The 13,182-nt window shown below is 32.2% G+C and overlaps 2 protein-coding genes across 4 annotated transcripts; both read right to left on the reverse strand.

The window, feature by feature from the left end:
• Positions 1-2,679: 2,679 nt before the first annotated feature.
• LOC129301306 (probable RNA 3'-terminal phosphate cyclase-like protein) lies at positions 2,680-5,703 on the reverse strand. 3 transcript variants are annotated; one of them, XM_054939879.1, is made up of 7 exons: positions 5,554-5,703; positions 5,211-5,368; positions 4,901-5,050; positions 4,053-4,231; positions 3,777-3,952; positions 3,430-3,646; positions 2,680-3,069 (listed from the first exon to the last, which is right to left on the reverse strand). In XM_054939879.1, exons 2-7 carry the CDS (start codon positions 5,317-5,319, stop codon positions 2,860-2,862), a joined length of 1,041 nt encoding a protein of 346 aa, XP_054795854.1. In that variant the 5' UTR covers positions 5,320-5,368; positions 5,554-5,703; the 3' UTR covers positions 2,680-2,859. The 3 variants fall into 3 exon arrangements, with proteins under 3 accessions (XP_054795854.1, XP_054795853.1, XP_054795855.1); XM_054939878.1 differs by having other exon boundaries at positions 5,147-5,368; XM_054939880.1 differs by having other exon boundaries at positions 5,211-5,648.
• Positions 5,704-10,378: 4,675 nt separating this feature from the next.
• Positions 10,379-11,226, reverse strand: LOC129301305 (E3 ubiquitin protein ligase RIN2-like). The gene is made up of 2 exons (XM_054939876.1): positions 10,916-11,226; positions 10,379-10,485 (listed from the first exon to the last, which is right to left on the reverse strand). Exons 1-2 carry the CDS (start codon positions 11,180-11,182, stop codon positions 10,450-10,452), a joined length of 303 nt encoding a protein of 100 aa, XP_054795851.1. The 5' UTR covers positions 11,183-11,226; the 3' UTR covers positions 10,379-10,449.
• Positions 11,227-13,182: the final 1,956 nt, after the last annotated feature.

Consider the following 13,182-nt stretch of genomic DNA (forward strand, 5'->3'; position numbering starts at 1 on the left):
GGAGACTTTTCTGTCATTAATAAATTTATATAAATTATCAAATTATCTTTATTAAAAATAAATGATTCGCAACAATGCAATGGCAAATGACAACTCCGCACATTAAATTCCTTATTTGTTATTGTATTATTGCGAACATAAAAATAAAAGTTGCAAATATAAGAAGGAAAGTTATTAATCATTTATTTTCAACAAGTATAATTTAATAATTTATATAAATTTATTAATGATAAAAAAGTCTCTAAGGCCTTTAGAGAAATTATGATATTTTGAGAAATTAAATTGTCATTTATACATTTTAAAAAAATTGTATTGTCATTTTTTCTATTTTTAATCCTTATAGGGACCTAAAAACAAATATCTCCCAAGCTTTCTGAAATTACAGAGATTAAAAATATTTAAAAAATTACATAAAAGTAAAATTTAATAAAATTGTAGAGATTGATAATTTTGTTCTCCCTTTTTCTCACACACTTTATTATTTAAAGGACTCACGTGGAACAGAGTAAAATTAAATGACTAAAATAAAATCTATTACTTTTGCTCATAGCTTGAAGTTACTTTATTCAATATTGCACGGCAATCAAAAGAATCTCATAATTAGAAGATCAAAATAGCTTCATGTATATAAGTAACTAACAAGTTGACAATTTGCACTCTAATTTTTTGTTGATAGATTGAGGACATAAAGCACAAAGAAAAAATTACAGAGGCAGACCAGGTTTATGGTGGAGGGGGCTAACTCCTAAGACCCTTTAATGCCCCAAGCCACTATATTATTTTTTTTTTTCCCAGTAGCTCCCCTTACATTTTTCACACAGTACATAATTTAGTATTAAGCTATTAACATATTACTTGATATTTTATTTATTCACTATTAACATACTAAATAAAATAATAGATATTGTTAGTTTGTTGAAAATTATGCTCCCACAGTTTAAGCATTTAAAATATTTTTAATCGAATCTCAACTCCCAATAAATTAGTTATATGTATTCAAACTAACATCATATTTTTATATTTATCCTTATTTAGTAGGGTGTTTTATTTGAATAAATTAAAACAATATATTTCTTTATTAAGGGTATTTTAGAAAAAAAAATTAACTACACCTTGTAATATTTACATTTTAAAACACCCGACTCCTAAAAAATGCATTATATTTTTTAATGAAGGGAGCTTTTTTTTTTTTTTTTTTCAATTTGGCGCCCCACCCTCCAAGCTCCAGTTCCACCTCTGAAATGGTGGAAATGCAACCAATCCTCTCGAAGCCTAATTCCACATATTTATCCTCTACTCATTTGGATCAACAGGTATGTATCCTGTACTTCTGTTCATTGTCAAAGCCATTTCTTAATAACTTCCTTACTTTCTTTTTGAAGTTCACAGAGAAAACCATTTGTATTTATGCTGATTGCTTTTAGAATAATCAAAACTTGATATGTAGATGGAAGATGAATTGATGGTTGATGTCAAAACAGTGATACAAGATAGGAACGATGGTCGCTTGCTACCAACATGCTGTATTTACAAGATGCCCCATGAGATTCGTCGTTTGAATGAAGAGGCTTATACTCCAAAACTTATTTCGATTGGCCCTTTTCATTATGGTCATCTGCGGTTGCAAGAGATGATGAACACAAACAAATTTTGTTCAAAGCATTCACACAAAGAGCCAAGTCAAGCTTAGATGAATTGGTTGGCTTTGCAAAACATTCAGAGCCAAAAGTTCGTGCATCTTACTCCGAGAACATCAAACTCAGTGAAGAACTTGTGAAACTGATGTTAGTGGATGCTAGTTTTATCATTGAGCTCTTCATGAGGTTCTGTAATTTTGCTAATGATATTCATAGTGATGCTAAACTATCACAACCATGGTTGATTGCTGCTGTAGGGTATGATTTAGTTTAACTTGAGAATCAACTTCCTATCTTTTTTATTGAAGAGCCATTCGATATTGCCTTTTCCATTAACCATCACGGTGACCTCCATTTTTTGAACTCTCATGCGATTTCTTTCAGTGTTTTAACACAAACTTTAGAGCCTAACACAGATGTCAAGATAAAGCACTATACAGATCCTATTAGACTATTTTACTTGCCAACAGAAGTGCGCCCGGGAGGAATACACTACCTATCAAAACATTTGGCTCATTCTAATTGATCTAAGTTAACCCGCTTTAACCCAAGCAATTCTTTGAGACCCAAAACAATTAAACCATTTTGACCTTCTTTTTTAATGTGTATAAATATTTTTTATTAAATTATCCTCTCACCAGTTTAACCAATTAAATCATAAAAATTGTGACTCGTTGACTTTTTTGGTTCATCATTTGGTTTAATTTTTAAAACATTGCTTAGAATAGAATAGTAAGTCATTTAAATCCATTTTAAAAAAAAAATCTTCTCAAGTATTGATTTTTTTTTTTTTTTGGCCAAAACTCAAGTATTGATTTGGATGGAGAGAAAAGGTGGAAAAAAAATAGGGCGGAGAGAAAACTAAGGAGAAATTTCAAAAAAAAAAAAAACAATTGTTTTTTTTTTACCATTTTTAAGAGTTTTCCCTCCTAGTTTTGCTTCATCTCTATTTTTTTTCCACCAAGGGTAAATGTCAACTTCATAATTTTTCCTAGCCAAGAAAATTTTCTCATCACTTTTTGATGAGTACAACTAAAGAGGGTGGCCAAGAAAAAATCATCAATAGAAGATATTTTGATACATTGCAGCCAAAAAATGTGAATTACCAATAGAAAAAGGAACTATAGTAAGTTAGTCAAAAATGCTCTAGCATAAGTCCTAGGAGCTCGTAGAAAACAAAAATCGGCACGTTATACTAATGCATAGAATAGACTCATCACCTTCAAGACAGCTTCCTTGAAAGGTTCTTCAAGCCAGAACCGATACATTTAAGAATTACTGTGTGAGTCTTTGGATCTGGCTTTATGACGAACTTTAAATTCAAAAACTCCCTTATGTTTCTCAGTGTTTCTATCCCATGCTGTGATAGCTGTCCGACACGAATCTTGGAAACATCTTGGGGGCATAGCGCGCAGAGAAGAAATAGCAAGCCCTGCATACCAAAGAACAATATTACAGAAAGAAAGAGATTGGTCCGAGCAAATGGAACAAGAAAATAAAATGAGAGTGGAACCTTGTATACTTTTTCCAGTATCAAGGAAAAGCAATTATCTAGGAGCTAGGCTTACTTTGGCTAAACATGCATTAAACTACAGAAACAAGACTTCTCAAAGCAATAACAAGAAGCGGCCATATTCCATTCAGTGAGATTGGCTACAAAGATCTCACAATGTCATTGAACTCTATTAACAACTAACCAATGTTTCATTCCTCGGAACTTCTTAAAGCAAAGGAAAATAAAAAAGATTGGCCATCGAGAGTGAAAAGGGCCAGTTTAATTAAGAAATAAGACCTGATGCGTTGAATCCACTACTCCGCCCTGCTGGATCTCCTGGAGTAAAGCATAAGCAGTTTGCTGACCAATGTCTTCTGGGGGTATCAGTTCTTTCTTCTCATCATCTGTGAAGTCGGGAGTTTCTTCAGCATGATCACGAGAAACAGAAGTGTCAACAGAAATGAAGCAACCAGAAGTAGTTTCCGCAACAAGTGAAATGCCATATCCAGGTGACCTATGTTATTAAGAGGAGATCACCCAACAAAGACAAGGTTATGCAATCAAACTTGGGATTCCCCAAATGCCTAACAAATATATAAACAAATTGTAAAATTAAAGTATATACTGAATCAAAGAAATCATACTTTCCAGCCTGTGAACCAGCTTTGTGATCTGTAAAGATGTGTACATCTGGAAGCAGACGATTGAAGATTCCGCGGGCAGCATGAATCATGCTATTTTCAAACTGAGAAGACACTCTGGCGGAAAATGTAACTCCTCTAATCCTCTTAACCATGCCCTCATCAGTCCAGGAAACTGCCTGCTAGGAAGAACATGTAAGATCACAAATAAAACTTACTAAATTTATAAGATCATATAATCATAAATCATTTAAATTAGCAATGAATTCAGATACGCACAGTTAGACTCTGAACAATAGGAACAGACAGAACAACTTCCCCACCACCCTCTGGAGGAACTCCACGAGACTCTATTTTAAGATCCAACCGTTCAGCAGGGACTCCAAAGCGTTTCAGTATGTGCAAAGTGGTAGAACGGAAGGAATCAACTGATGGATCCTTAGAATCATTTGTAATTCCTGATAACATAATATTGAACAGTTGTAACTAACAGATCATCTGGCTATCCCATTATTGTTGCTTTGACTCTCGTATATCACTTAGTTCATATATTTATTTTTTCCCAAAAAAAAAAAATCTAGTTAACATTTATCCCTGTAATTTAGAGGTTACCAACTCATAGTACAAACATAACAGCATATCGTGCAACCATCATCAAGAGCCAGAGGAACTGAAACTAATAGCTACTTTCCATAACTACACCAGTCCAAGTCCGGCTAGCGCCCAATAACAATTATGCACTCATAGGCCATAATTTCACAAGATTACTGTATACAAATATATATCAAATTACCTTACTTATCTAATGAATTAGCATCAACTGGCACTCAATTACCAAAAAGTTTACCAATCAAATTAACAAACATAATTTCCTCAGTTATCCTACAACCTCATGATAACTTTAGAACTATGTGCGATCACTCATCAGAGATAATATCACAAGATTACCAAAGGGGGAAAAATAATTGACCCAACTTATCTCCAATGAATTTAACATCAAATGGCACTCAATTGCCAAAAGTTTACCAATATAAGTTATGCATATGCTCCACTATTTCTCTTCGGTTTGGGTCATTTTATAGTCATTCAGTAAAATGCATCATGTTTAAAAAGGCACAAGAAATTACCTTTGAGTCTAATCTCGAGGGACTTCTTTCCGAATAAAGCAAGAATTAACAGTGGCTCCAAGAAGTAACCAATGGAACGACTAACACCACAGTCATGCGCAAGATTCTTCCCACCCATAATAACCCCAGGCTTGTACTTCAATTTAGTAGCTATCCATAAATAAAACCGAATTCAGACCCCACAAGACCAATTTCCAGAATTTCAAAAAAATAAATCTTACAAGAAAACAGGAAAGATGAAATTACCAGGTTCATTGATTTCGACATAGCAACCATCGCAGATTTTCTCTAGCAAACGAAGAAAAGAGACCTCGTGTTTCTGAAGACCCGGGAAAGTCTCGTCTGCGCGAATATCCTCGATAATAACCGAAGTACCTGAGAGGGTGGCTAGAACTAATCGTTGCCTGAAGCTCTGACATCCCTTCAACCTCTTGTAATCCGCCTTCCCCATTCTCTATTCCACACTCTCTACAATTGCAAACTTCAGTGTTAGAGGTGGGAGTGAATGGTAAAATTATCGTTTATGTGCGTCACAGATTCGATTAGGAATAAATGCCAAAACTTTTTTCAATTCAATGCCAATTCGTTGACCACTATCAAGATTTTGAAAACTAATGGTGGAAGCACTGGTTCCTTCCCTCTAGCCCTCTCACCAATTTCTCTTCGACTGACGCAAGCGACGAGCAACGGCCAGTCGGTGTTGTAAACTGTGATGAGGCAAAGAACGGTTTAGCTCTTCGCGCGACTGCGAGCTTCTTCTGCTAAACAACCATGTAAACTTATACATAGCATTAGCCCTAACAGGGTCTCCAGGATCCGGCCCGCCAGCATCAAGATGACCCGACAACTACAACCAAGTATATTTTATATTTATATAATTATATTAATATTATATGAATGTATTTTTTTTTTTAATTGCTCTAAGAAGTTCTTCTATTGAGAAGCAGGTCGGCAAACAACTCTTACAAGTGGATTCAAACATTAATTAGTTATCTTATGAAACACTAATGTTTTTGTTAGATCCAACTCTTTTGACACATGTATATATATTATACAAGTGTAAAAAAAAATATTATATAGATCCAATGCACCATATTATTCATATTCCATCAAATAAAAAACATGCAATTCAAATGGCTATAAATGTAAATTGATTATGTTGTTGATAATAATAAAGAGAAAATGTAAGAAATTAAGAAGACATTCTATTTCAAAAATAAAATCATTAAAAATAATAATATATAATATTTTATTTAATTGAATTAGTGTACTTTTATTGCATGAAACATAGATGACATAGTGTATCAAATTCTTGCAAGAATTTCTTATAAGAGAAAATATAATTTTAGTTACTAATTTAAATATGTAAAGAATAAAATGATATTTAAGTTTAATTTAGGACAAAAATTTTTGAAATTTCAGTAAAAAAAATAAAGGTTATCCTTATACAAAAAAAAGTTAATTTTATATTGATATTACAAAATTTTAAGATTTTTCTTTTCTGAATGTAATTTAACACTGAAATTTGGAAATTTGACATTAATATTCCAATATGTCAAAATTTGACAATAATATTTCAAAGTTGTTTATTTATCAAATTCTGAAATATCAAATAACAAACGATTTGTCGAGCTTTGATGTTTCAGTGTCAAATTTTGACCCAAAAAAAAAATGTAGTGTCAAATTTTAAAATATTAATACCAAATTTTGAAATAACAATATCAAATTACTAAATGACTTATTCCATTATTAAAATTTTAGAATCTTTTGGCCTCAAACTAAACAAAAATGCCATCCCCTTTTTTTAGCAAAAAAAGAAATTTCATTCCCTTTTAAATTTATTTTTTAATTGGAAAATGATACCATCATTCACAAAGGAATTTACAAGGAAGAATATATACAACCTAAAGAGAAAACCCTTTTAAATTTCTACACAGCTATCATTCTAAATTTAGGAAAGATACTCAACCAATCTTTTTAACAACTTATGAGAATTTTATGATTTAACTTCCAAACTCTTTTAGTTAAAAAACAAAAATTCACAGAGCTTGCATGAGAATATTAAAGATAAATATATGGTTATGTAAAATAAAATAAAATTTGCGATAACTATATAAGATGAAAAGTCCTCATGGCATTTATTAAAGAAAAAGAATTAAGTTATATTTTTATCCTTGAATTTTTCACAAAACACCATGATCATTTTAAAGTTACAATGATACAATATTATTCCATTAAGTATTAAAAGATATGCAACGTGTACATGCATGGAAGTAATTTTAATTTAAGAATAATTAGTATGTGGCCCATGCTTTGCACGGATATCAAATGAATTGATAAAATATTATATTTTATAGCTTATAAATATCATCATTTATTAAAAAATATAAATAAATAAACATTTAAAAATTAATTTTGTGTGAAGAGAAAATTAAAATATGCCATATTTAAGTGGTTCTATTACTTGGCATAACCCTAATTAGAAGATCATTAACACAGTTGTTTTTTTAGAAATGTTACTGTTAAGTTGCATGCATAACAAAGAAGGATTTAACTTACTCCAAGTACTTGAAGGATAAAAAAACTAAACTATATGTTTAACCTCCTAAGTCACCAAAATCAAATAATGAAAATGAAATAAAACACTATTTTAGGTCATTACAATAGGCAAGGGCTTGAATTCAAAATAGTTAAAATTGAGATCCTAAAAAAATCCTTTTAAAAAAGTATTTTAAGTTCAAATAAAAATTTAAAATATATATAAAAGAAATACAGAAACATTGCAAAAAAAATTCAGCACAAGCATACATCAAATGATGGCAAATTGGACATAGTCCACTTTGTTGTATTTGTCGCGAGACATGGCATGCGGGAGAAAACCTCTTGCTATGATGTGCACTGTGACGCAAGCATGACAACTCTTTTAAAACCAACTTTCGAACAAAATATCACCCTCACTATAGAGACCTTATATGCACTAAAAACCATGCAAGACACTTAGTTTCTTTTCCTTCCACCATACCAATCCTTATAAAATACTTCCTCCAAACTACAATATAAGTCATACTTAATTAATTTACTATTTACAAATAATATTATTTGAAATTTTAAATTTTTAAAATATTCATGTCTTTTTATCTATACCCCATTAAATACTTTATATAAAAACCTTAATAATAATAATTACAATTTTAATGCATGATTTTTTTTAAAAAAAGAGTAATAAATAAAGTACAAGTATGGTAAAAAATAAAATAAATGTAAAAATTATCTAATACCTATAATTTTAAATAAATAAAATCTTTAAAGCTGCTTTATATTATAATTAAAAAGAATATAAACATTGATTTGTTTTTACCTTTTACTCTCTCCATCCCTATATATGAGAGGTTTTTAATTGATTATGTAAATCAATAAAAATTAATTATTCACTTAAAAGCATAACAATATTCTACCTTTACACCTAATTATTATAAATAATAAACAAATCTCTTTTTCAAAATGAATTTATGGGATACTTTTTTTTTGTTCCTTTCCGATATAATAAAAATATAATGATCCATTTATAAAAAAATATACTAACATCTTTATTATAAGAATAAAAAAAAAGTTCTAAAAATTATAGATAGAACAATGGAGTGAGTATTGCTTTGCCTCGCACCACAAAAGGAGCCTTTCTTTTCCTTCCCATATCAAACCAATATTTCAATATTTTCATCCAGAGTTCATAAATATATCTTCCATACATGTATCCATTTGGCAATTAAACCAACATTAACATGATCAAATATATTTCTCTTATATAATATAATTAAATTAAATGACACCCAATTAGGCATCATGGAAAATCACAATCATTTTTTATTAATTAATGCAAGAAGAGGAGGAAACAGAACCTATACTCATGCAATCTTTCTTGCGTATATTTGCTGACCCTATATACAAAAAATGTAACCTATAAATTTCCAAGGACATTGGTAACTCAAAAACCTAAAGTTACAAGCATCCTAGAGATTTTTTAATTGAACTTCACTTGAATTAAATAGAGAAATAACACAAAGATGCAAATAGGTCCCACATTTTTTCTTTTCTCTCTCCATTATTTCATCTGAATTAATTTCAAAAGATTGACTTCAAATTCTCCAAATGCTTGCGTGCAGAAATATCTTGCCTCAACTATCTCCAGCAAATTTATAATCTCGCGCATGAGAGGGAAAGACAACACAAAAGTCATGAGAGAGAAAAACTGGGACCCACCTCCCTGACTTTCTCTCTCCGATCCTATTCCAAATATCAAACTATACATCACATTTGGAGAAGATTATTCACTGTAACTGACACAGAATTTGTCCGCTGCAGTCCTGTAGTATCTCTAAAGCTTTAGATTCTAAAACCTATCCAGACAAGCAATAATCTTAATTCTTAACATAAACAAGAATGCCAAGAACTACTGATTCCATTAAACGTGAAACATTCGAGCAAATGCACAAACTTATCATGCATTAAATATTCCACAGTGTAAGTACACCATAATTAGAGTTTCACAGGACAAATGCCATCTTACCATCCTTTTTATTTCATTTTAGTAAAAATACAGGAAACTCAATCATCATCATCAATATCAATATCAAATCTAAGCATGCAGCGCTGTTCACAAGCTGTAAAGAATACAACTCAAGTTTTCAGACTCCAAGAAATACATAAGACCAACCTACTTAAAATAAATAACATTAGACATGATGAAAAAGTTGAGAGAAGAGTTTCCTAATACAAAGACAAGTACGAAAAAAATTCCCATTACAATACTTAAATAACAGAGACGCATATGAACCCCATCAAAGACAGTGCCTACAAGTATGGTAGTTACAGAGCCTATGGTTGGTTGGGGGTTGGGGGTTTCCCTGCCCATGTTTGATTAAGGCATGCCCATGTTTGATTAAGGCATGATGAAGGGGAGGGGAAGCCCCTCCCGTCTTAATTAAAAATATATTTTCATATTTTTTATATTTTAAAATCAAATAATTCGGTAAAAAATAAATATATATATTATTAGCATGCAGTCCCGCAAAATATTTAAGTAAATCAGATTGGTTTGCACTGTTGACAACCAGACAATGAACTATAGATAATCAGAACGACGCTGGAGCAAACGAAGGTGCAAAGGTCTGAAAGTGGGAGAGGTCGAGAAGCAGGGAGGGCACCACAGGAAATGCTGTCTTCCCAACATCTCTACACATGTGGAGAGAAAATTTCAAGGCAAGGGTGGTGGGACCCACACCTTATTTTCTCTCCCTACTTTTCCTTCCCACTAATTTTCTCTCCTTTTCCAGACAAGTGAAAATATGTTTTCTTTCATGTTTTCTCTCCTGGTTTTCTTTCTTCCTCCCTACTCTCTTCCCATCAAACAAAGAGTTAAATTATCATTACATGGTTTCCCAGAATAGGTCTCTTCGTCACATCAAACATGTGCCAACCTAATTGACCTCAATAATACTTGATGATCTCATTAAGAGGATGAAATTCAGAAGATCTATAGAACGATCTGGGTATTAGGTAAATTTTACACAAAGTGGGCCACTCGTAGCCTGTTCACAACCAAAACAAAGTGGAAAGCTGGATCATAAACTGCACTCAATTGCCATCAAGCATTCCAAACCCAAATCTTAAAATTACTTACAACCAACTCCATTCATCCCAATATATAAGGGTTTTTTTAGAAGCTTGTTTTGTCCTTAAATACAAGGGATGTCACGCTTTTTTTTGAATAATTAGACAATTTTTCCCTTATTGCCTTGAAAAAAGGAAGACATATTAATTATGTGCTTTACATACTACCATGAATGTTAATGTGACATTATTAGAGCCAAAATTGTTTAAATTGTTATGGTTTTATGTGCTTTCAATTAAATAACTTTTATTAGTATGTGCGATTTGATTAAAAAACACCTTATATATAAGGAAAGAGGGAGTAATAATTTTGAATACTAAAACACTTTATCTTGAGACAAACCATACCTGGAAAATTATGTCATCTGGTATATGAGGTAGAACCTCCCGAACAGTCTCAGCCATAGCCAGGAATATTTGCCAGATTATCATTTGCAAAACGTGGGCATTCCTCATATGTAGATTATCAGACCCTCCAGGGAACCTCCCATTCGGAGGAAACCGTGAACCACTTCCAGAAGCCTGAGAAGTATTCATAGGCCAAAGGCTCCAAGCAGTATCTTCAAGGGCATTCTGAGCATTTTCTCCAACAGATGCAAGATGTCTCATCATCATTTGAACTCTTCCCAATCCAACTGATCTGATTGCAGTAGAGGGACCAGCGCATCACCACCTTGATTGGCCAGAATGCAACAAGTTGAGTCCAGTCCTGCTGCACCCCTTTATAGGAGAAATGTAAAGCCAAACCAAAAAGGTGAATCAATTCATCAAAATGCCATTTTGTGAACCACAACAAAACGCTTAAATTTTTCAACTAATTTTAGGGGGAAAATGTATCATAGAAAGTTTGAAGTTTCAGTTGCTCATATTATGATATTATCAGTGTATTTAGTCATCTTGAAAAATCATTTTTCCATTAGTGAAAACTAAAACATTGTGCATTCAAACATTTTTTGGATCTGGACAAAAAATGACATTTAGGGCTTATATATACATATATGGACATTAAGCCGACCTCACCAAGTAACATAAGGCTACTTGCTGTCATCATCATCGTGTGTGTGTGTGTGTGGACATTGGACAATTCTGGCTCATGTACTATGCAGTTCTTCCCACAGTTTTTCATTTGAAAATGAACAGCTCATAATTTTCCTCTCATGTGCAAAAGATGACGCTCCAAAGTGAACTTTTATTAGGGCAGTTGTCCTCGTTAGAAATAGACAATACAGACCATAGGCTCCACAATGTATGATTTTCAGAGTTCAGAGAAACAATCATCTCAGTTACATTGTGAGGTGTGGAATCTGTCCAACTATAGAATTGGCCCTTCATTTTTTTTTTTTTTGGGTAAAGTTTGGATCAAAGGCTTATCAAGGTAAGGACAAGACTCATAGCTCAAAGAACACTTGAGATACTTACAAATTATCCACTCATATGTTAGCAGTAGATTCAAACCATACTTTATGGGGTATGAGATTTGAACCATTATTTGATGGCAGCCCTTCGACAATTCTCAGGCGCAACAGATTTGTCCAGAAAAAGCAGAGTTCAGCAGCAAAATAATACTACCTCCATCCATTTTACATGATGTTTTTTGAGTGATTTGACGTCCCATAGCATAAGAGATTTTGAGAAAATAACAATTCATTAATGAGAATATTCCAATTATTATTTCTCTCCTTAAATATATTCTTTCTCTCTATCTCCCTTATTAAATGAAGGGTATTTTTGAAAGTTTACAGAAAATTAAGATTCCAAACTGTATTTAATTGGCTTCATCAGCATTCACAATTTTACTAAAAAAATGTCTTATAAAATGAGACGAAAGGAGTATTTCCCCAATGCCACCAATTAGAGTTCTTTTTCATAAGCTTACTGTTTTTCAGCTCTTGGTCCTTTTACCCTAGGGACACACACGTGAATTGTTAACATAAATCAGTCAAGAGAGGTACTCTATCTGTCCATATTATAATGTACTTTTAACCACATTATACTCCTCCAATAAGTTAGTTAATTGTCTTTAAAATACACACTCTACCATATTTACCTTTATTTAATAAGGCATCTCAATCAGAAATTTATTAATTACACCCTCTAATTAAGGATATTTTGGAAAAACCTTATCAATTGCATATTGAAAGACCCACAATGCCTTATATTTTTAGACATGATACTTTTAAAAAATGTATTATAATATTGAAACAGAGGGAGTATTATTCATGATTTATTCAGAACATTGTCCAAATTTATCTGAATAACAAAAGCTTTAGAGACCAATAAGAAACATTACGCATACTTTAGGTCCCAATATAGTGTTTTGAACTTTAAAAATGCCATTCTGATAAACACATAAAATAACAACTGGAAACTAAAAATAGACAGAGAAGCAAAAAGGCTGTATAAAAATTTGAACCTCCAAGAAATGCCTTCCATATTTGGCGTCGGGTTGGGAAATAATCCAGCAGCCATAGCATGTCTATACCAGCGTTTGGCTGATCAAGCCCTGGACCTATTTGGCTTACATGTGGTTCTTCACTTGATGTTTCCCGCATATTGAAGCTTGCTTCATTTTGAGGCCGACCAACAAAGAGTGGCTTTCGACATGTCGGACAAGT

Source organism: Prosopis cineraria, unplaced genomic scaffold (genome assembly GCF_029017545.1).
Source record: "Prosopis cineraria cultivar Desert tree isolate PC_DT_omini unplaced genomic scaffold, ASM2901754v1 PC2033, whole genome shotgun sequence".
NCBI classification, from domain to species: Eukaryota; Viridiplantae; Streptophyta; class Magnoliopsida; order Fabales; family Fabaceae; genus Prosopis; species Prosopis cineraria.